Raw genomic sequence first — 25,117 nt, forward strand, 5'->3', positions numbered from 1 at the left:
GGAAGTAATTTACAAATCTGTTTAACTTTCTGGCACCAGTTCATTTAAAAATAAAAAAGTTTTTCCACTGGAGTACCCCTTTAATAGCAGGGATTCCCAAGCAGGGTGCCTCCAGCTGTTGCAAAAATACAACTTTCAGCATGCTCGGACAGCCAACGGCTGTCCGGGCATGCTGGAAGTTGTATTTTTGCAACAGCTGGAGGCACCCTGCTTGGGAAACACAGCTCTATAGAGTAAAACAGGTCCAGAGAATACAATAAATAGAAGAGTCATGTGACGGGGTCAGATCGGTGCCACCGGCACTTCGCTCCTTTATTGTGAACAGACAGCGCCGTAATAAAACACAGATGGAACGGCAATAAAGCGAGACGCATAAAGTGTGCGGAGATTACAGAGGTGCTATTGACAGGCGGAGATCAGGAATGTTACACTCAATAAAAAAGATACGTATACTGAAAAAAAAAGGGTAACATCAATTTTTATATCACTTACCAGTTTATCCAGGAAAGTAATCATATCCTGCAAAAGATATATAACGGTATAAAACACTGAGAGGAGAGACACGTGTATAACTAACAAATGTACACGGGATACAGAGGGGAACATTACATATCCTGTCAACTGGGATCTACATTATGGTAGCTTATATTTTCCTATGTAGGGGCAGTATAATAGCAGTTATATTCTTGTATATAGGAGGCAGTATTATAGTAGGTATATTCTTGTATATAGGAGCAGTATTATAGTAGGTATATTCTTGTATATAGGAGCAGTATAATAGCAGTTATATTCTTGTATATAGGAGGCAGTATTATAGTAGGTATATTCTTGCATATAGGAGCAGTATTATAGTAGATCCATTCTTGTATATAGGAGCAGTATTATAGTAGATCCATTCTTGTATATAGGAGCAGTATAATAGCAGTTATATTCTTGTATATAGGAGGCAGTATTATAGTTGTTATATTCTTGCATATAGGAGCAGTATTATAGTAGTTATATTTTTGTACATAGAAGCAGTATTATAGTAGTTATATTCTTGTATATAGGAGACAGTATTATAGTAGTTCTATTCTTGTATATAGGAGCAGTATTATAGTAGTTATATTCTTGTATATAGGAGCAGTATTATAGTAGTTATATTCTTGTATATAGGAGGCAGTATTATAGTAGTTATACTCTTGTATATAGGAGCAGTATTATAGTAGTTATATTCTTGTATATAGGAGCAGTATTATAGTAGTTATACTCTTGTATATATGAGCAGTATTATAGTAGTTATATTTTTGTATATAGGAGCAGTATTATAGTAGTTATATTCTTGTATATAGGAGCAGTATTATAGTAGTTATATTCTTGTATATAGGAGCAGTATTATAGTAGATATATTCTTGTATATAGGAGCAGTATTATAGTAGTTATATTCTTATATATAGGAGCAGTATTATAGTAGTTATATTCTTGTATATAGGAGCAGTATTATAGTAGTTATATTCTTGTATATAGGGGGCAGTATTATAGTAGTTATATTCTTGTATATAGGAGCAGTATTATAGTAGTTATATTCTTGTATATAGGAGCAGTATTATAGTAGTTATATTCTTGTATATTGGAGGCAGTATTATAGTAGTTATATTCTTGCATATAGGAGGCAGTATTATAGTAGTTATATTCTTGTATATAGGGACAGTATTATAGTAGTTATATTCTTGTATATAGGAGCAGTATTATAGTAGTTATATTCTTGTATATAGGAGGCAGTATTATAGCAGTTATATTCTTGTATATAGGAGCAGTATTATAGTAGTTATATTCTTGTACATAGAAGCAGTGTTATACAATATAATTGTACATACATATAAGATGGCAAACACAAAGCTAGAAGTTTGCCTGTGAGCAGTTACCCCCTCAGATCATATATTATTCCCCAGGGAGCCACTATGCACAAAGCACAGATGAAAATAAAAAAAAAGATATAATCTGCAAGCCATCTTGATTTGTGATGTATGTGATTGTATCCTCCCGATGTTCCATTCATAAGTCCTTTAACAACCATAAAGAATATACAGTATTTCCCATCGGATTACACTATTAACTTTCTTAAAGGGGTATTCCAGGAAAAAACTTTTTTTTTTTTTTTATATATCAACTGGCTCCAGAAAGTTAAACAGATTTGTAAATTACTTCTATTAAAAAATCTTAATCCTTTCAATAATTATCAGGTGCTGAAGTTGAGTTGTGGTTTGCCTGTCTGGCAACAGTGCTCTCTGCTGACATCTCTGCTTGTCCCGGGAACTGCACAGAGTAGAATAGGTTTGCTATGGGGATCTGTTTCTAAACTGGGCGGTTTCCGAGACAGGTGTCATCAGAGAGCACTTAGACAGAAAAGAACAACTCAACTTCAGAAGCTCATAAGTACTGAAAGGATGAAGATTTTTTTATAGAAGTAATTTACAAATCTGCATAACTTTCTGGAGACAGTTGATATATATATATATATAAAAAAAAAATTCCTGGATAACCCCTTTAAGTAAATCTCTGAAATGCCCAGCAGTGACACAAGGTTCTTATTTTACTGAACTGATGACTGGCTCATGCAGCTTTATGTGCCTACCTTTGCTGAAAAGACGGCTGACCCACTGTATAGCACAAGCACTTATACCTTTTTTGACAACCCCTCCTCCTTCCCCCAGTTTCCTTGCAGATTGCAAGCTCTTGTGAGCAGGGTGCTCACCCCTCCTAACTTTCACCTTCTGTGATGCCTTGTCAACAATTAAAGGGTTACTCCGCTCCCCAGCGTCCGGAACATTGAGTTCCCAATGCTGTGTGAGGGCTTCCGTGTTCACGCCCACCCCCTCGTGAAGTCACGGCCTACCCCCTCAATGAAAGTCTATGGGAAGGGGGCGTGACGGCCATCATGCCCCCTCCCCTAGACTTACATTGAGGGGGCGGGATGTGATGTCACAACACGGGGCGTAACGTCATGAGGCAGTGGGCGTGAACACGGAAGCCCGCACACAGCATTCGGATCTCAATGTTCCCGACACTGGGTAGCTGAGTAACCCTTTAAAGGGGTACTCCGCCCCTAGATGGGGCCGCTGGAGACCCCTGCAATCTCCCTGCTGAACCGGGTTTCGTTTAGAGGGTCAGGTGCAGCACCGGAGGCTCATGACATCACGGCCACACCCCCTCAATGCAAGTCTATGGGAGGGGGTGTGACATCCAGTGATCTCGGCTGCTGCACCTGACGCTTGTTTAGAGCGTTGGGTGCAGCGCTGGAGGCTCTTGACTTCACGTCACGGCTACGCCCCCTCAATGCAAGTCTATGGGAGGGGGCGTGACGGCCGTCACGCCCCCTCCCATAGACTTGCATTGAGGGGACGTGGCCGTGACGTCAAGAGCGGGGCATCGCCAGTCATCTCGCATTGAGTAAAGTTCGCTCTGTGCACCGGATGTCTAGTATGCTGCAGCCGAGATCCCAGCGGCGGGACCCCCGCGATCAGACATCTTATCCCCTATCCTTTAGATAGAGATAAAAGGTCTAGGGGCGGAGTACCCTTTTAAGCCCTCTGAACTGTAAAGTTCTGTTTAATATTTCCAACTATATCAATAAAATGTATTTTCTTAGACAGTCCTGAAAGCTGGATGAATTGTCAGCTCTTATGGTTGTAGTAGTGACACCTCGTACAGAACTGATGATCCCTAAATCTGGATACTCTATAAAGCTTGTCATACAGTACCTGGCAGAGTTGTTGTTGAGAATATTCTTCTATTTCTGGAATAAAATATAAACATGTTTATTTTTACCTACGGATTCATTTGAATTTATATAATAAAAATAGAATAATAATAATAATAATAATAATAATGATAATAATTAATAAAGGGGTCCTCCGAGGAAGTACAAAAAAAGCATTCCAAAATCACCAAACTACCTGGATATGTTCCCTGTAAATTATCCTGCCTTATATGCATGGCTCCTGTGTACTCTATGGTCTTTTCTGGATGCTTGGTATTCTTTGTCATCCTGCAGCATGAATACAACATTTCACGGCAGCAATTGCAACTCTCCTCTCCCTGCTGTCCAACTTCCTCTCTGACAGCAGCCCCCACCCTCCTGCTCTGTGAGCAGAGAAACTCTGTGTCTGATTGGCTAAGACTGCACACACCTCCCAACTAAAGGAAGAATGACTCATCACAGGGTCTGTGTCTCTCTGGTGGGTGGTGGCTGCTTTCAGAGAGGGACTTGGACAGAGACACAGTGGATGTTTGGATGATGTATTTTTCTTACTCCCTGCATGTAAGTGACAATTGAAAGAGAGGAGTTTGCTCTATATAGCTAATGAATGAATGAATGATATTTAGACCATTAAAGGGGTACTCCACTGCTCAGCGTTTGGAACAAACTGCTCCGAACGCTGGAGCCGGCGCCGAGACCCTGTGACGTCATGGCCCCACCCCATCATGATGTCACACCCCGCCCCCTCAATGCAAGTCTATGGGAGGGGGCGTGACAGCCGTCACGCCCCCTCCCATAGACTTGCATAGAGGGGGCGGGGTGGGGCGTGATGTCATGAGGGGCGGGGCTATGTCATCACGAGCTCCCGGAGTCGGCTCCAGCGTTCGGAACAGTTTGTTCCAAACGCTGAGCAGCGGAGTACCCCTTTAAATAGGTTGGTGAGAGGGAAAGGTTGGGCTATGGGTTTAGTTCCCATGAGTACCCCTTTAAAGGGGTATTCCAGGAAAAAACTTTTTTTTTTTTTTTTATATATATATATATATATATATATATCAACTGGCTCCAGAAAATTAAACAGATTTGTAAATTACTTCTATAAAAAAAAAATCTTAATCCTTTCAATAATTATCAGCTGCTGAAGTTGAGTTGTTGTTTTCTGTCTGGTAACAGTGCTCTCTGCTGACATCTCTGCTAGTCTCGGGAACTGCATGGGAGTAGAAGAGGTTTGCTATGGGGATTTGCTTCTAAATTGGGCGGTTCCCGAGACACGTGTCATCAGAGAGCACTTAGACAGATAAGAACAACTCAACTTCAGCAGCTCATAAGTACTGAAAGGATTAAGATTTTTTTATAGAAGTAATTTACAAATCTGTATAACTTTCTGGAGCCAGTTGATATATATATAAAAAAAAGTTTTTCTCTTGGATAACCCCTTTAATTATTACACTGTATTTAATTTTGGGTTAATTTTTTTTTTTATATTTTACCTTTCGGAAGAAAATAAAAAAAATGATTTACATACTCACCGGGTGGCGCAGATGACTCCCCATAGCCCTTCATGTCAAGGGCAATCACTCTGTAGCCAGCAGCAGCCAAGGCCGGCAACTAAAGGCATAACAGAAACAAATTAGACATTTTATGCCTCGAAAAATCTTTTATAACACAATTTATTGTCCATTGTGTTGCTGCTGCTGTGATGCCAGGTAATGTGGCCCTGTGTGACACGTCAACAAGAAGCTTCTGGAAAGGAACAATTGTGATGACCAGGACATAGTTGTGAGTCAATAAGAAGCCATTCTTAGTCGAAGGAAAGTCTTTTATTGTAATTGTAAAGTTACAGAAGCACCCTGAAAATGTATTTTTGCTTACCGTATATACTCGAGTATAAGCCGACCCAAATATAAGCCGAGGCCCCTAATTTCACCCCAAAAACCCAGGAAAAGTTATTGACTCGACTATAAGCCTAAGGTGGGAAATACATCATCCCTCCCTGTCATCATCCAGACCCCCGTCATCATCCCCCCCTTCATCATCACAGCCTGTCAATCCCTTCAATCAGTGGTCTTCAACACTACAACTCCCAGCATGCCCGGACACCGGCTGTCCGGGCATGCTGGGAGTTGTAGATTTGAAACATCTGGAGGTCCGCAGATTGAAGACCACTGCGGCCTTCATCATCATCCACACCCCCCCCCCCCCCCCTTTAGTTTTCTACTCACCTCACCTCAGTGGGAAGGAATGGTGAGCTGGTCCGGGACCGTCTGGTGGGGAGGGTTAGTCGTTCAGGGATGTCCATCTTTGCCTTGATGACGACGCACAGGGACGTTCATGTGCAGGGATGTCCCTGCGCATCGTCGTCAAGGCAACGTCACTAGTCCGGGGCCGGCCCGGAGTGGAGAAGAGGGACTCCCGGTGAAGATGGACAGTCCGGAACGACTAACCCTCCCCACCGGACGGTCCCTGCATCATAGATGGCTCGGACCAGCTCACCCTTCCTTCCCACCGAGGGGAGGTGAGTAGAAAACTAAAGGGGGGGGGGGGGGGGGTCTGGATGATGACTAAGGCCGCAGTGATCTTCAACCTGCGGACCTCCAGAGGTTTCAAAACTACAACTCCCAGCATGTCCGGTCATGCTGGGAATTGTAGTTTTGCAACATCTGGAGGTCCGCAGGTTGAAGACCACTGAGAAGGGATTGACAGGCGAAGAGTTCACTCGAGTATAAGCCGAGGGGGGCGTTTTCAGCATGAAAAATCGTGCTGAAAAACTCTAGTATATACGGTATTTGTTGAACCATAGGCTATTATCAGAGAATAATGTAGAGGTTTTTGTGTATACCTTGCGCTTACCTGTTTTAGCTGATGTGACAGGAACGAGTTCTCAGCCATACTGGATGCAATGCCATGACTCAAATTATTTCCTAATCCTAGGTAATAGGTACAGGAAATAAATGGATGGACTCACCTGGAATACTTGATAGCAGAAATCGTTATTCACATACGGAGATAATGTACAGCGGGTAGACGCAGAGGAGCGACCTCGCAGCGACAGGCTGTTTCCTGCGCCTAGAGCGCAGGAAACAGCCTGTTGCTGCGAGGTTGCTCCCCTGCGTCTACCCGCTGTACATTATCTCCGAATGTGAATAAAGATTTCTGCTATCAAGTATTCCGGGTGAGTGCATCCATTTATTTCCTGTACCTTTTGCCTATGCTTGCAACGTCTGGATTGCACCGCCGGGACAGCTCACAGGTCGTTTGGCAGCTACCGTTTATCCCAGTGGGAGTCGGCTTTTTGGGCAGCAGTGCCGGACTCATCTGCCCTTATGTATAGCCATTTTCTAATCCTGCCTACATTTCCCAAGAATCCTCCGGCTTTGCAGAGAGAGGGGGTAAAGTCTAATTAGGCTGCTCATGCTGGAATTCACCCAAGATAAGACTCAAAAGTGTGTTGAAGTCAATTCACATCATGTGCAGTTTTAGGCTGCCTTCACACGGCCGAAAATGTGCGGAAAACACGGGCAAACATACCGCACATTTGAATGATCTGTAATCCGTAAAAATAATACAGTCTATTCTTTTTGCGGACATCAGAATCGGGATTTTTCCATTTGCACAATGCAGCAGAATACTATTGAAATTAATGGGACTCTGCTGCAGCGGAATATCTGTGCGGAATATGGTGTTGCTTACCTGGTACCTCCATGAATACCAGCTCTCTGGAAAGCCATGACACAGGCAGATGACCGGCCCGTTTCCCATATCTACGTAATGCAGCTTTACTCCGGGCTGGAAAAAGAGCAGAATTAGGGTATTACAGTCACATATGACATTCGGATAGTCATTGATCTAGAATCATTTCTGACAAGGCTTCTCATGGATTCTAAATGATAAAAAGAAATAATGAACATATTTTGGGACAGTCATCCCAACAATGCTTTTGTGGCCTCATCTTAACCTTACCATTTCAGATTCAAAGTAGCTACAAAATTCTGTCATCTCAGTGATACATTGTATCCAAAACAAACTCATCTGATAGCTAAGTGTTTCCCAACCAGGGTGCCTCCAGCTGTTGCAAAACTACAACTTCCAGCATTGCCAGACAGCCTTTGGCTGGAGAGAAGGGTGTTTTGAATCCTTCTATTGTAGATAGATAGATAGATACATATGAGATAGAAAGATATGAGATAGATATGATAGATAGATAGATAGATCTGAGATAGATAGATAGATAGATACATATGAGATTGATAGATACATATGAGATAGATAGATACATATGAGATAGATAGATATGAGATAGATATATAGATAGATATTAGATAGATATTAGATAGATATGAGATAGATATGAGATAGATAGATAGATATGAGAGATAGATAGATAGATAGCAACAGGAGAATACAGCAGCACACTGCTAGCACAAAGATATAGATAAAACATGAGTATATAGATACAACATGAGAAGCTATTCAGCTATGGTGCAGTAATCTCACTATTTCATTACTGCACCATAGCTGAATAGCTTCTCATGTTGTATCTATATACTCATGTTTTATCTATATCTTTGTGCTAGCAGTGTGCTGCTGTATTCTCCTGTTGCTGTATATTTAGCCCAGCAGCCTGCACCTGTAGGCCAGGTCTTTACAATAGTTTGGAATCAATAGTGCTGGCCAACTTATTATTTGTTTGATAGATAGATAGATAGATAGATGAGATAGATATGAGATAGATAGATAGATAGATATGAGATAGATAGATATGAGATAGATATGAGATAGATAGATAGATAGATATGAGATAGATATGAGATAGATAGATAGATAGATATATAGATAGATAGATGAGATAGATATGAGATAGATAGATATGAGATAGATAGATAGATATGAGATAGATATGAGATAGATAGATAGATAGATAGATATGATATATATAGATAGATAGATGAGATAGATATGAGATAGATAGATAGATAGATAGATAGATATGAGATAGATAGATAGATAGATAGATAGATATGATATATAGATATGAGATAGATAGATCTGATAAACTTTCTTATATTTGGCTCTGGAACATTCCGTCGCTGATACATAGAAGATAAAATACCAATATGTACCATGTTCCATAAAGTGAGATAAATGTGATGTATGGGTTATGGCGGCTCATAGCATTAGTGAGGCTTCACTGCGCCCCTGACCTCCCCCGCGACAACTCTCCAGTCCTTTCATGTGCTGCTGATCAATGTGCTGCCCACTGAGCAGAGGATAATGGGTTCTTCTTCATCTTCTCCTACAGTAATACATTATACATTACTCACAGGGTCAGAGGTCACACACCACCGATACCCACAAGGGTCAGCGGGGTCCTCACTTTATATAAAGTCTAAGAATTATTTCTTCAATAGGACGCACATTAAATGACGCATGGCCGTGATATTCCTTTCCACAGAGACACAGTTAGCCAAGTATTGTGGTAAAATTGTGGCATTAACAAAAACCCACTTGTGACCGTAATCTAGCGCGGTTATTTATAAGGAAAAACAGAGCATCATAAATTCTGTATAATTAGATAATTGCAGGACACTTCTCCACTGGTCTTCTGTCTATTTATTTTTTTTTTTTTGGGGGGGGGGGGGGGGGAGCGGCAGCGAGACAATTATTCTAGATCAGCTAATCATGACTACTTAGCTCTGGAATAATTAACAGTGGAGTGTGTGATTGGTTAGTCCCAGTGTGGTGCGGATTATAGTGCATGCTCTCTGTGTTTGTTTCCAGCATTCCTTGTGTGCTTTCTATTACCTTGTTCTTGTCTAGTCTGTTCTATTAGTTCCTAGCTTGTTCTTGTTAAAGGGATATTTTAGGGGAAAAAAAAGTTTTTTATATCAACTGGCTCCAGAAAGTTTAACAGATTTGTAAATTACTTCTATAAAAAAAAATCCTTCCAGTAGTTATCAGCTGCTGAAGTTGAGTTGTTCTTTTTTTTGTCTAACAACAGTGCTCTCTGCTGACACCTCTGTCTGTCTCAGGAACTGTCTAAAGCATTAGAGGTTTGCTATGGGGATTTGCTCCTACTCTGGACAGTTCCTGAGACAAGCAGAGGTGTCAGCAGAGAGAACTGTTGTCAGACAAAAAAAAGAACAACTCAACTTCAGCAGCTGATAACTACTGGAATGATTAAGATTTTTTTAATAGAAGTAATTTACAAATCTGTTAAACTTTCTGGAGCCAGTTGATATAAAAAACATTTTTTTCCCCTAAAATATCCCTTTAACAAGAACGAGCTAGGAACTAATAGAACAAACTAGGAACAGACTAGACAAGAACAAGGTAATAGAAAGCACACAAGGAATGCTGGAAACAAACACACAGAGCATGCACTATAATCCGCACCACACTGGAGCCAGTTGATATAAAAACATTTTTTTTCCTGGATAATCCCTTTAAATGGGTACTTCATCGAAAAACATCTTATTGCCTATCCAAAGGATAGGGGAAAAGATGTCTGAACGTGGGGGTCCCCAGCAAACCCCGGGCTGGCAGCGGCGGCGGCCAGAACACGGAAGCTTGGAGCTTCTGTGTTAGTGACATCCCGCCACACCCCCTCCATTCATGTCTATGGGAGGGGGCGTGACGGCTAGTACGCAGCCATCATGCCTCCTCCCATAAACATGAATGGAGGGGGCATGCGGCTGTAGCCGGAGTTTGTGAGCGGCGGGACCCCTGCGATCATCTATCCTTTGGATCGGGGATAAGATGCTTTTCAGCAGAGTACCCCTTTTAAAGGGTAGTCCATGGAAATAAAACGTATCCACTATCCACAGGATTGGGGGATTGGGGATAAGTTTTTGACTGTGGGGGATGTCCAACCATTACGCTCCAGCACAGACCAGAAGTCTTTGATCACGGCAGAAATCCACAAGGTAAAGAAGAACACCGTCCATTGATGCTTTACTAGAACATGCTAAAAAACAGGCAATGCTGTAATCTGTACACAGGAAAAAATCTATCCTTTTAAAGCTGTTTGAGGGTGAGTTCCCACCTGGCGTATACACAGCGTATTTCACGCTGCGCAAAATTTAGGGCAGCAGCGGGAGATACGCTGCATATTCCACGCTCACTATACACACAGGGTTTTCCGGAAGCAGCCCTATGTGTGCAGTGAGTTTTGGAGGCAGAGCCGCACGTCACCGTCACGCCGGCACACTGACTGTGACGCGCGGCTCCACCTCCAAAACTCACTGCACACATACGGATGCTGCCGGAAAACCCTGTGTGTATAGTGAGCGAGGCATATGAGCGTATTTCCCTCTGCTGCCCTAAATTTTGCGCAGCGTGAAATATGCTGCCTATACGCCAGGTGGGAACGCACCCTAAAGGGATACTCCGCCCCTAGACATCTTATCCCCTATCCAAAGGGGGGGGGGGGACACCAGCGATCTCCCTGCTGCACCCGACGCTCGTTTAGACTTCACAGTCATGCCCCGCTCGTGAAGTCACACCACCCCCTTCAATGCTAGTCTATGGGAGGGGGTGTGACGGCCGTCACGCCCCCTCCCATAGACTTGCATTGAGGGGGCATGGCCATGACTTCAGAAGCGGGAAGTGACTGTGACGTAATGAGCCCCCGCCCCGCCAGTCATCCGGCAGGGAGCGAAGTTTGCTCTGTGCACCGGATGTCTGGGGTGCCTCAGCCAATATCGCGGGGGGGTCCCCTGTGACGGGACCCCCGCGATCAGACATCTTATCCCCTATCATTTGAATAGGGGATAAGATGTCTAGGGGGTGGAGTATCCCTTTAAGACACATAACTAGAAACCTTATCCCTGTGATTACAGACTCAAAACCTCATCACCATACACAAGGCCCTTCCAGGATTGCGGCTGGTGACAGGCACCTGATGAGAGCAGCTACACTTGGTACAAGACGTTCTACTAAGAACTGTCTCCGTATCTACTCACCACCGAAACAATCCCGACCTAATAACTACACAATGCAATGTGTCATTGTTGAGAGAAGTACATCGGAAGTTACGGAGTTTTACATTTTAGCAATAAAGCATCTTGGATTCAAAACAGGCCTAAAACTAGATAAATTATGGAAGTAAATTATGGGCATGCAGTAAGGCAGAGCCAGGAGTATGCCCTGCTGTGCTATGAGCGCAGTGCTGGCTCCTGCCTGTCTGATTGACAGGCAGGGAGCAGTGCTGAGCTTGTCTGTGTCCTGGCTGAAGTCTGAGATTTTGGACTCCAGCATGAGTCTGAAATCTATAAAAAGGGCTTGCGGCCAGGACTGGTAGGGAGACCCCTAGTGGTAATATTTTCAAAGTGGAAAATTAAATAGAAAGAAGCATATTTTTTAATAACATGCAATTGGAAAGTTATTCTGCATACATTAATCTATAATAAATCAAAAGTATTTTTTTTTTATGCAAGGTACCCTTTAAACTTTTATCATCTTAATTTTACACAGAACTCCAATGGTACATGAGACCCTTAGTGTAAGCCTATCGGGCCATCCAATTCTCAAAGATACAGAGCGGGGAGTGGAGTGCACTGCTGCACAGGGCTGCAAGCACTATTTTAGCTACTGTATTTTTCGCCGTATAAGACGCACTTTTTCTTCCCCAAAACTGGGGGGGGGGGGGAGTTGGTGCGTCTTATACGGCACATACACATTAAAACCCTGTCCTATCGCGGCGGTCCCTGCGGCCATCAACGGGCGGGATCCGCGGCTAATACAGGACATCACTGATCGCGGTGATGCCCTGTTTTAACCCTTCAGAGGCGGCGATCAAAGCTGACCGCCGCGTCTCAAGCGAAAGTGACACTAACCCGGCTGCTCAGTGGGGCTGTTCGGGACCGCCGCGGTGAAATCGCTGCGTCCAGAACAGCTTACAGGACACCGGGAGGGACCTTACCTGCATCCTCGGTGTCTGCTCCGTGCCGGGATCCCCTCATGGCCGGCGCCCTCCTTCGTCGTCATCACGTCGTCGTGCACGCCGTCCCGTCATCCAATAGGAGCAGCATGCGTAGCGACGTGATTGCGGCGATGTAGAGTGAGGATACCGGGCAGCAGAGACGTTCCGGAGCAACGGGGACACCCCGGGGACTTGGCGATATCGATAGAGGGCGACATTCAGGGCAGCGGTGACGGGTCCGGAGTGGCGGGGACACGTGAGTATTACCTCCTATACCAGTGGTCTTCAACCTGCGGACCTCCAGATCTTGCAAAACTACAACTACCAGCATGCCCGGACAGCCGTTTGCTGTCCGGGCATGCTGGTAGTTGTAGTTTTGCAACATCTGGAGGTCCGCAGGTTGAAGATCCCTGTCCTATACTTTACATTGTATTTGGTTCAGAATCTTTTTTTTCTAGATTTTCATCCTTTAAAATTGGGTGCGTCTTATATGTCGGAGCGTCTCATATGGCGAAAAACACGGTACTTAGTGTCTATCTCTACAGGATTTATTTATAGATATAGTTGTAATATGAATTATCTAGGGACAGACTCCCTTTAGACAGCAGACAATGGCTTCTACGTATCCTCATCAAGGACTGAATCATCAGCGTAACATTTTCATTAAGTTATGGAAAGAGCCGTGGCGTAAATGTACACGTGTGGTCTGTGATGAGAAATGCAGCCTGTCACCTCTCAATGAGATGAACGCGGGAGCTGCCGCTGGGAATCCGCTCCGCTCCTCTGATAACGCTAACAATAGCTTATCATCACCGTGTTAATAGAATATCCATGAAACAGACCGCGCTTCATTATAACGTGTTCTGCCAGATATAACACAGAGCACCAGGCGGAATCTTCTATCCCCGAGAATAATGGGGAGATGGGCAGAACCACGTATGAGCGGGTGAAGGACATGATCCGATGGAGACAACAGAGAAACTGTGCGTAGGTCATGTGCTTGTGCTGCAGATGACATATATGTATACCAATGAGCCATTATATTAAAGGGGTTATCCAGGAAAAAAAACTTTTATTTATATATATATATATATATATATATATATATAGATATCAATTGGCTCCAGAAAGTTAAACAGATGTGTAATTTACTTCTAATAAAAAATCTTAATCCTTTCAGTACTTATGAGCTGCTGAAGTTGAGTTGTTCTTTTCTGTCTAACTGCTCTCCGATGACACCTGTCTCGGGAACTGTCCAGAGTAGAAGCAAATCCCCATAGCAAACCTCTTCTACTCTATTCAGTTCCCGAGACAAGCAGAGATGTCAGCAGAGAGCACCGTTGCCGGACAGAAGAGAACAACTCAACTTCAGCAGCTGATAATTATTGGAAGGATTAAGATTTTTTAGTAGAAGTAATTTACAAATCTGGCAAAGAGACAATGCAGCTCAATCTACCATCTACTCCGAGGTTAACTGGTAGGTCTGAAAAACCCCAAAAGACCCAGTAATCAACAGGAGGCAATATATAATCAGAAATAATTATATAACCAGTCCTCAAAAAGTAGTGAAAAAGGGAAAGAAAAGGAAAAAATAAAAACAAAGAGAAAAGCACAAAGGATAATAGTGATAGTGGTTTAGAATTGAAAATGTACAGCAATATAATAAGATATTATATTCAATACTGTTGCTATTCACACAATCTTATAAGATTTTTTCGGCTATAAAGGACTATTTTTAATTTTCAAATTTTTATATTTTGAGATAGTTGGCACTTCTTAAATTATTATATTTGAATATTTAGATTGCATGCCTGAGCAAGGGCCCTGCCCAGGCATTAATCATTATTTTTAATAAATGCATATGATTGTTTAAAATGATCATCTTTTGCAGGCATTCTTATTATTCACATATTTTTTGTTATTTTTTGATGTTTAATAACTATTAATACTTTCATTTTTCTGATCATTACTTTGCACTTATCCACTCTTTTTTGATATTGTGAACCTTCATACTCACCTTTATTTTTCATTTTTTACTCACATATTACTGTACATTTTCAATTCTAAACCACTATCACTATTATCCTTTGTGCTTTTCTCTTTGTATTTATTTTTTCCTTTTCTTTCCCTTTTTCACAACTTTTTGAGGACTGGTTATATAATTATTTCTGATTATATATTTCCTCCTGTTAATTTACAAATCTGGTTAACTTTCTGGAGCCAGTTGAGATAGATATATATATATATATATATATATATATATATATATATATATATATATATATACATATATATATACACACACAAGAAAAAAGAAAGATAGCCAGCACAACAGCCTAATACACGGGTGCACACTGCCATGGCTGTTGTGCTGGCTATCTTTCTTTTTTCTTGTGTGTACAATTCAGGGGGTAATGGCACCCTCTTTAGCTGTGCACCCCTCCCCCTTTTTCACAGGTGGAGTTTTAAATGGATCCAGCATGTCACCCAGTCAGAGGCTATATGGCCAGCAGAGGTGAGTGGATAGTTGAGCGTTAGCCCCAGAATTTGTGTTAGGGTCCCATCCTAAATGAGGCCACCTCCCCGTGGTGAATGGGGGGACACATTTTGATCAGAAAGTGCGCTAAGAGCCTCAATTTTTTGACCAATGTGTGCTGCTGCAATCCTCTTTTTTTGTATACTATATATAAATATATATATATATGAAAAAAGTTTTTTTCCTGGAATATCCCTTTAAAAACCCTACTGTGCCGCTAAACCAGCTCTGACCCAATGAGGCCTGGACCTAGGGTTGCCACCTTTCTTGAAAATGAAATGCAAATTTACATAATTAAATATATATGCGTGACATCACAGGATGCACATATGCAGAGGAAATTTTGTCCTATTCTGACCCCTATAACTTTTTTATTTCTCCTCATACGGGGGATGTATGAGGCTAATTTTTTGCGAACAGGTCTGTAGTTTTTAAAAGGTTCCATTTTTGTTTTGATGTGACTGTTTGATCGCTTTTTAAAAATTAAATTTGGGAGTTGCAGTTAGTTACTAACTACAACTCCCAGCATGCCCTGATAAAGCCTGTGGCTCAGCAGCTGCCCCAAACGAAAACTACAACTCCCAGCATGTTGGACTATATAGTAGTATATAGTATAGGTCAGTGTTTCCAAACGAGGGGTGCCTCCAGCTGCTGCAAAACTACAACTCCCAGCATGTTGGACTATATAGTAGTATATAGTATAAATCAGCGTTTCCAAACCAGGGGTGCCTCCAGCTGCTGCAAAACTAAAACTCCCTGCATGCTGGACTATATAGTAGTATATAGTATAGGTCATTGTTTTCCAACCAGGGGTGCCTCCAGCTGTTGCAAAACTACAACTCCCAGCATGTTGGACTATATAGTAGTATATAGTATAGGTCAGTGTTTCCCAACCAGGGGCGCCTCCAGCTGTTGCAAAATGACCACTCCCAGCATGCCCGGACAGCGCATGCTGGCAGTTGTAGTTTTGCAACAGCTGGAGGCGCTCTGGTTGGGAAACCCTGGTATAGCATATGATACAACATTCCAGGAGTTGGAGGATTGGTTGGATAAATACCAGTCATTGCATTGTCGGTATTTTTAATATAAAAAATGCCGGCAGGGTGGCCAAAATACTGGCTGCGCCGGTAAAATACCAGTCAGGTGACAACCCTACCCGTACCCCATAGACTTGTGGTATCAGATCCTGTAAGGTGTGAGGTGCGGCCTCCATGGGGTTCTCAAGACTTCTTTCTCCAGCACATCCCACAGATGATCCATTGGATTGAGATTTGGGGAATCTGGAGGCCGAGTCACCATCTTGATCTCTTTGTCTGGTTCCTCATTCCTGGACAATGTCTGCAGTGTGGCCGGGGGGCATTATCCTGCTGATAGAGGCCGCTGCCATTAGGGGGTCCAGCTGCCATGAAGGGGAAGACTTGGTCTGTACAACGTTTAGTTAGGTGGAATGTTTCACAGTAACCTCCACATGATACCAGGACACTCCAGCAGAACATCGCCCATCACACTGCCACCGCCATCTTGTCTTCTTCCCATGGTGCATCTTGGTGCCATCTATTCCCCAGGTAGGTGACATGCCCACGCACCCAGCCGTCCACATGATGGAGAACGTGACCCATCAGACCAGGCACCTTCTACTATTGCTCCACGCTGCAGTTCTTATGCTCACGTGCCCATAGTAGACACGTCAGCACTCAGCAGCTACATATACACATATACACTCAGCAGCCCCCGTATACAGCAGCTGTGATATCCTGTGGGATGTAGGGTTCCTCTCCCCAGACCCCACACATATGAGCCACCCAGTATGGCAGGGTTTCCCAACCAGGGTGTCTCCAGCTGTTGCAAGACTACAACTCCCAGCATGCCCGGACAGCCGTTGGCTGTCCGGGCATGCTGGGAGTTGTTGTTTTGCAACAGCTGGAGGTGCCCTGGTTGGGAAACACTGCTGTATGGGGATACATTAGGACAGCGCATATATTTATGAATATCCTTTTTTAGTATATTGCACTGAAGCACTTTATCACTGGCACTTGTACTAAAGGGGTACTCCGATGAAAACCTTTTTTCTTTTAAATCAACTGGTGGTATAAAGTTAAACATATTTGTAAATTACTTCTATTAAAAAATCTTAATCCTTACTGTACTTATTAGCTGCTTAATACTACAGAGGAAATTCTTTTCTTTTTGGAATGCTCTCTGATGACATCACGAGCACAGTTCTCTCTGCTGACATTATTATAATAATAATAACTCCTTATTTATTGTTGTCCTTAGTGGGATTTGAACCCAAGTCCCCAGCTCTGCAAGGCAGCAGTGCTAACCACTGAGCCACCATGCTGCCCTTAGCATACATCTGCTATGCACGGTTGCTAAAATGGACAGAGATGTCAGCAGAGAGCACTGTGCTCGTGATGTCATCAGTGTTCCAAAAAGAAAGGAATTTCCTCTGTAGCATTCAGCAGCTAATAAGTACTGGAAGGATTAAGATTTTTTAATAGAAGTAATTTACAAATATGTTTAACTTTCTGCCACCAGTTGATTTAAAAGAAAAAAGGTTTTCACCAGAGTACCCCTTTAATGTATTTCTACAGGATTTTTCTTTAGACATTATTAGGGGCTTCTGTTACACTGTAGGATTTTCTTTGTATTATAGTCTGGATCCAATGAATGATATGCATTTATCTATTTATTTACATTTATGTATTGATACACTTTAATGGGAATATGGGGGGAACTAACAATACTATAGGGGGCCAAACAATACTGGAGGGAAGGGAGCGCTAATAATAATAATAATACAGGGGGGCACTAATAATAATAATAATACAGGGGGGCACTAATAATTATAATACAGGGGGGCACTAATAATAATAATAATACAGGGGGGAACTAATAACAATAATAATACAGGGGGGCACTAACAATATTAATAATAAAAGGGGCCACTAATAATAATAATAATACAGGGGGGAACTAATAATAATAATACGGGGCACTAATAATAATAATACAGGGGGGCACTAATAATAATAATACAAGGGGGGAACTAATAATAATAATACAGGGGGGAACTAATAATATTAATAATAAAAGGGGCCACTAATAATAATAATAATAATAATACAGGGGGGAACTAATAATAATAATACGGGGCACTAATAATAATAATACAGGGGGGCACTAATAATAATACAAGGGGGGGAACTAATAATAATAATACAGGGGGGAACTAATAATAATAATAATACAGGGGCCACTAATATTAATAATACAGGGGGGCACTAATAATAATAATACAGGGGGGCACTAATAATAATAATACAGGGGGGCACTAATAATAATAATAATACAGGGGGCACTAATAATAATAATAATACAGGGGGGGCATTCATAATAATAATAATAATACAAGGGGCCACTAATAATAATAATAATAATAATACAGGGGGGCACTAATAATAATAACAATACAGGGGGGGCATTCATAATAATAATAATAATACAAGGGGCCACTAATAATAATAATAATAATAATACAGGGGGCACTAATAATAATAATGATACAGGGGGCACTAATAATAATAATACAGAGGGGCCTAACAATACTATAGGGGGCTAAACAATACTGGAGGGAAGGGAGCGCTAATAATAATAATACAGGGGGGCACTAATAATTATAATACAGGGGGCCACTAATAATAATAATACAGGGGGGCACTAATAATAATAATACAGGGGGGCACTAATAATAATAATACAGGGGGGCACTAATAATAATAATAATACAGGGGGCACTAATAATAATAATAATACAGGGGGGCACTAATAATAATAATAATAATACTACAGGGGGCACTAATAATAATAATACAGGGGGGGCACTAATAATAATAATACAGGGTGCACTAATAATAATACAGGGGGCACTAATAATAATAATACAGGGGGGCACTAATAATAATACAGGGGGCACTAATAATAATAATACAGGGGGGCACTAATAATTATAATACAGGGGGGCACTAATAATAATAATACAGGGGGCACTAATAATAATAATAATACAGGGGGGCACTAATAATAATACAGGGGGGCACTACTAATAATAATGATACAGGGGGGCACTACTAACAATAATGATACAGGGGGGCACTAATAATAATAATACAGGGGGGCACTAATAATAATAATACAGGGGGGGCACTAATAATAATAATACAGGGGGCACTAATAATAATAATACAGGGGGGCACTAATAATAATAATAATAATACAGGAGGGCACTAATAATAATAATACAGGGGGCACTAATAATAATACAGGGGGCACTAATAATAATAATAATACAGGGGGGCACTAATAATAATACAGGGGGGCACTAATAATAATAATACAGGGGGGCACTAATAATAATAATACAGGGGGGCACTAATAATAATAATAATAATACAGGGGGGCACTAATAATAATAATAATACAGGGGGGCACTAATAATAATAATAATACAGGGGGGCACTAATAATAATAATAATACAGGGGGGCACTAATAATAATAATAATACAGGGGGGCACTAATAATAATAATAATAATACAGGGGGGCACTAATAATAATAATACAGGGGGGCACTAATAATAATAATACAGGGGGGCATTAATAATAATAATAATACAGGGGGGCACTAATAATAATAATAATACAGGGGGCACTAATAATAATAATAATACAGGGGGCACTAATAATAATAATAATACAGGGGGGCACTAATAATAATAATACAGGGGGGCACTAATAATAATAATACAGGGGGGCACTAATAATAATAATAATACAGGGGGGCACTAATAATAATAATAATAATAATAATACAGGGGGCACTAATAATAATAATAATACAGGGGGCACTAATAATAATAATACAGGGGGGGCACTAATAATAATAATACAGGGGGGCCTAATAATAATAATACAGAGGACCTAAAAATACTATGGAGGGGGGCAAACAATACTACAGGGTGGGGGGCACTAGTAATAATAATAATAACAATAATACAGGGGATAATGATGAGGGACCTAATACTTCAGGGGACCTAACAATACCATAGGAGGACCGAACAATACTATAGGGGAACCTAACAATACTATAGGGGAACCTAACAATACTATAGGGGAACCTAACAATACTATAGGGGGACCTAACAATACTATAGGGGGAACCTAACAATACTATAGGGGAACCTAACAATACTATAGGGGGACCTAACAATACTATAGGGGAACCTAACAATACTATAGGGGAACCTAACAATACTATAGGGGAACCTAACAATACTATAGGGGGACCTAACAATACTATAGGGGGACCTAACAATACTATAGGAGGACCTAACAATACTATAGGGGAACCTAACAATACTACAGGGGAACCTAACAATACCATAGGGGAACCCAACAATACTATAGGGGAACCTAACAATACTATAGGAGGACCTAACAATACTATAGGGGAACCTAACAATACTATAGGGGAACCCAACAATACTATAGGGGAACCTAACAATACTATAGGAGGACCGAACAATACTATAGGGGAACCTAACAATACTATAGGGGAACCTAACAATACTATAGGGGAACCTAACAATACTATAGGGGGACCTAACAATACTATAGGGGGAACCTAACAATGCTATAGGGGAACCCAACAATACTATAGGGGAACCTAACAATACTATAGGAGGACCTAACAATACTATAGGGGAACCTAACAATACTATAGGGGAACCTAACAATACTACAGGGGAACCTAACAATACTATAGGGGGACCTAACAATACTATAGGGGAACCTAACAATACTATAGGGGGACCTAACAATACTATAGGGGGAACCTAACAATGCTATAGGGGAACCCAACAATACTATAGGGGAACCTAACAATACTATAGGAGGACCTAACAATACTATAGGGGAACCTAACAATACTATAGGAGGACCTAACAATACTATAGGGGGACCTAACAATACTATAGGAGGACCTAACAATACTATAGGGGAACCCAACAATACTACAGGGGAACCTAACAATACTATAGGGGGACCTAACAATACTATAGGAGGACCTAACAATACTATAGGGGGACCTAACAATACTATAGGGGAACCTAACAATACTACAGGGGAACCTAACAATACCATAGGGGAACCCAACAATACTATAGGGGAACCTAACAATACTATAGGAGGACCTAACAATACTATAGGGGAACCTAACAATACTATAGGGGAACCCAACAATACTATAGGGGAACCTAACAATACTATAGGAGGACCGAACAATACTATAGGGGAACCTAACAATACTATAGGGGAACCTAACAATACTATAGGGGAACCTAACAATACTATAGGGGGACCTAACAATACTATAGGGGGAACCTAACAATGCTATAGGGGAACCCAACAATACTATAGGGGAACCTAACAATACTATAGGAGGACCTAACAATACTATAGGGGAACCTAACAATACTATAGGGGAACCTAACAATACTACAGGGGAACCTAACAATACTATAGGGGGACCTAACAATACTATAGGGGAACCTAACAATACTATAGGGGGACCTAACAATACTATAGGGGGAACCTAACAATGCTATAGGGGAACCCAACAATACTATAGGGGAACCTAACAATACTATAGGAGGACCTAACAATACTATAGGGGAACCTAACAATACTATAGGAGGACCTAACAATACTATAGGGGGACCTAACAATACTATAGGAGGACCTAACAATACTATAGGGGAACCCAACAATACTACAGGGGAACCTAACAATACTATAGGGGGACCTAACAATACTATAGGAGGACCTAACAATACTATAGGGGGACCTAACAATACTATAGGGGAACCTAACAATACTATAGGGGGACCTAACAATACTATAGGGGGACCTAACAATACTATAGGGGGACCTAACAATGCTATAGGGGGACCTAACAATGCTATAGGGGGACCTAACAATACTATAGGGGAACCTAACAATACTATAGGGGAACCTAACAATACTATAGGGGGACCTAATACTATAGGGGGACCTAACAATACTATAGGGGGACCTAACAATACTATTGGGGACCTAACAATACTATAGGGGAACCTAACAATACTATGGGGGAACCTAACAATACTATAGGGGGACCTAACAATGCTATAGGGGGACCTAACAATGCTATAGGGGGACCTAACAATACTATAGGGGGACCTAACAATACTATAGGGGAACCTAACAATACTATAGGGGGACCTAACAATGCTATAGGGGGACCTAACAATGCTATAGGGGGACCTAACAATGCTATAGGGGGACCTAATAATACTATAGGGGAACCTAACAATACTATAGGGGGACCTAATACTATAGGGGGACCTAACAATACTATAGGGGGACCTAACAATACTATAGGGGAACCTAACAATACTATAGGGGAACCTAACAATACTATAGGGGGACCTAACAATACTATAGGAGGACCTAACAATACTATAGGGGGACCTAAAAATACTATAGGGGGACCTAACAATACTATAGGGGAACCCAACAATACTACAGGGGAACCCAACAATACTACAGGGGAACCCAACAATACTACAGGGGAACCTAACAATACTACAGGGGAACCTAACAATACTATAGGGGACTTAACAATACTATAGGGGGACCTAACAATGCTATAGGGGGACCTAACAATACTATAGGGGAACCTAACAATACTATAGGGGAACCTAACAATACTATAGGGGAACCTAACAATGCTATAGGGGGACCTAACAATACTATAGGGGGACCTAAAAATACTATAGGGGGACCTAACAATACTATAGGGGAACCCAACAATACTACAGGGGAACCCAACAATACTACAGGGGAACCCAACAATACTACAGGGGAACCTAACAATACTACAGGGGAACCTAACAATACTATAGGGGGACTTAACAATACTATAGGGGGACCTAACAATGCTATAGGGGGACCTAACAATACTATAGGGGAACCTAACAATACTATAGGGGGACTTAACAATACTATAGGGGGACCTAACAATGCTATAGGGGGACCTAACAATGCTATAGGGGGACCTAACAATACTATAGGGGAACCTAACAATACTATAGGGGAACCTAACAATACTATAGGGGGACCTAACAATACTATAGGGGAACCTAACAATACTATAGGGGGACCTAAAAATACTATAGGGGGACCTAACAATACTATAGGGGAACCCAACAATACTACAGGGGAACCCAACAATACTACAGGGGAACCCAACAATACTACAGGGGAACCTAACAATACTACAGGGGAACCTAACAATACTATAGGGGGACTTAACAATACTATAGGGGGACCTAACAATACTATAGGGGGACCTAACAATACTATAGGGGAACCTAACAATACTATAGGGGGACTTAACAATACTATAGGGGGACCTAACAATGCTATAGGGGGACCTAACAATGCTATAGGGGAACCTAACAATACTATAGGGGAACCTAACAATACTATAGGGGAACCTAACAATACTATAGGGGAACCTAACAATACTATAGGGGGACCTAAAAAAATATAGGGGGACCTAACAATACTATAGGGGAACCCAACAATACTACAGGGGAACCCAACAATACTACAGGGGAACCCAACAATACTACAGGGGAACCTAACAATACTACAGGGGAACCTAACAATACTATAGGGGGACTTAACAATACTATAGGGGGACCTAACAATGCTATAGGGGGACCTAACAATACTATAGGGGAACCTAACAATACTATAGGGGGACTTAACAATACTATAGGGGGACCTAACAATACTATAGGGGGACCTAACAATGCTATAGGGGGACCTAACAATGCTATAGGGGGACCTAACAATACTATAGGGGAACCTAACAATACTATAGGGGAACCTAACAATACTATAGGGGGACCTAACAATACTATAGGGGGACCTAACAATACTATAGGGGGACCTAACAATACTATAGGGGAACCTAACAATACTATAGGGGAACCTAACAATACTATAGGGGGACCTAACAATACTATAGGGGGACCTAACAATGCTATAGGGGGACCTAACAATGCTATAGGGGGACCTCACAATACTATAGGGGGACCTAACAATACTATAGGGGGACCTAATACTATAGGGGGACCTAACAATACTATAGGGGGACCTAACAATACTATAGGGGGACCTAACAATACTATAGGGGAACCTAACAATACTATAGGGGACTTAACAATACTATAGGAGGACCTAACAATACTATAGGGGAACCTAACAATACTATAGGGGAACCTAACAATACTATAGGGGGACCTAACAATACTATAGGGGAACCTAACAATACTATAGGGGAACCTAACAATACTATAGGGGGACCTAACAATACTATAGGGGGACCTAACAATGCTATAGGGGGACCTAACAATGCTATAGGGGGACCTCACAATACTATAGGGGGACCTAACAATACTATAGGGGGACCTAATACTATAGGGGGACCTAACAATACTATAGGGGGACCTAACAATACTATAGGGGAACCTAACAATACTATAGGGGAACCTAACAATACTATAGGGGGACCTAACAATACTATAGGTGAACCTAACAATACTATAGGGGACTTAACAATACTATAGGAGGACCTAACAATACTATAGGGGAACCTAACAATACTATAGGGGAACCTAACAATACTATAGGGGGAACTAACAATACTATAGGAGGACCTAACAATACTATAGGGGGACCTAAAATACTATAGGGGGACCTAACAATACTATAGGGGGACCTAACAATACTATAGGGGAACCTAACAATACTATAGG

The 25,117-nt window shown here is 41.5% G+C and overlaps 1 protein-coding gene across 3 annotated transcripts in view; it reads right to left on the reverse strand.

Moving 5' to 3' along the window:
* Positions 1-25,117, reverse strand: part of EPHX2 (epoxide hydrolase 2) — a 107,105-nt gene that overhangs the window by 47,121 nt on the left and 34,867 nt on the right. For all 3 annotated transcript variants that reach the window (XM_056563758.1, XM_056563760.1, XM_056563759.1), the window contains exons 7-10: positions 7,427-7,522; positions 5,266-5,344; positions 3,741-3,775; positions 493-519 (exon numbers count right to left, since the gene is read on the reverse strand). In XM_056563758.1, coding sequence (XP_056419733.1) covers positions 493-519; positions 3,741-3,775; positions 5,266-5,344; positions 7,427-7,522 — 237 coding nt within the window. The remainder of the gene's footprint in view (positions 1-492; positions 520-3,740; positions 3,776-5,265; positions 5,345-7,426; positions 7,523-25,117) is intronic.

The sequence above is a fragment of the Hyla sarda genome, chromosome 3, assembly GCF_029499605.1.
Source record: "Hyla sarda isolate aHylSar1 chromosome 3, aHylSar1.hap1, whole genome shotgun sequence".
In the NCBI taxonomy this organism is placed as follows: Eukaryota; Metazoa; Chordata; class Amphibia; order Anura; family Hylidae; genus Hyla; species Hyla sarda.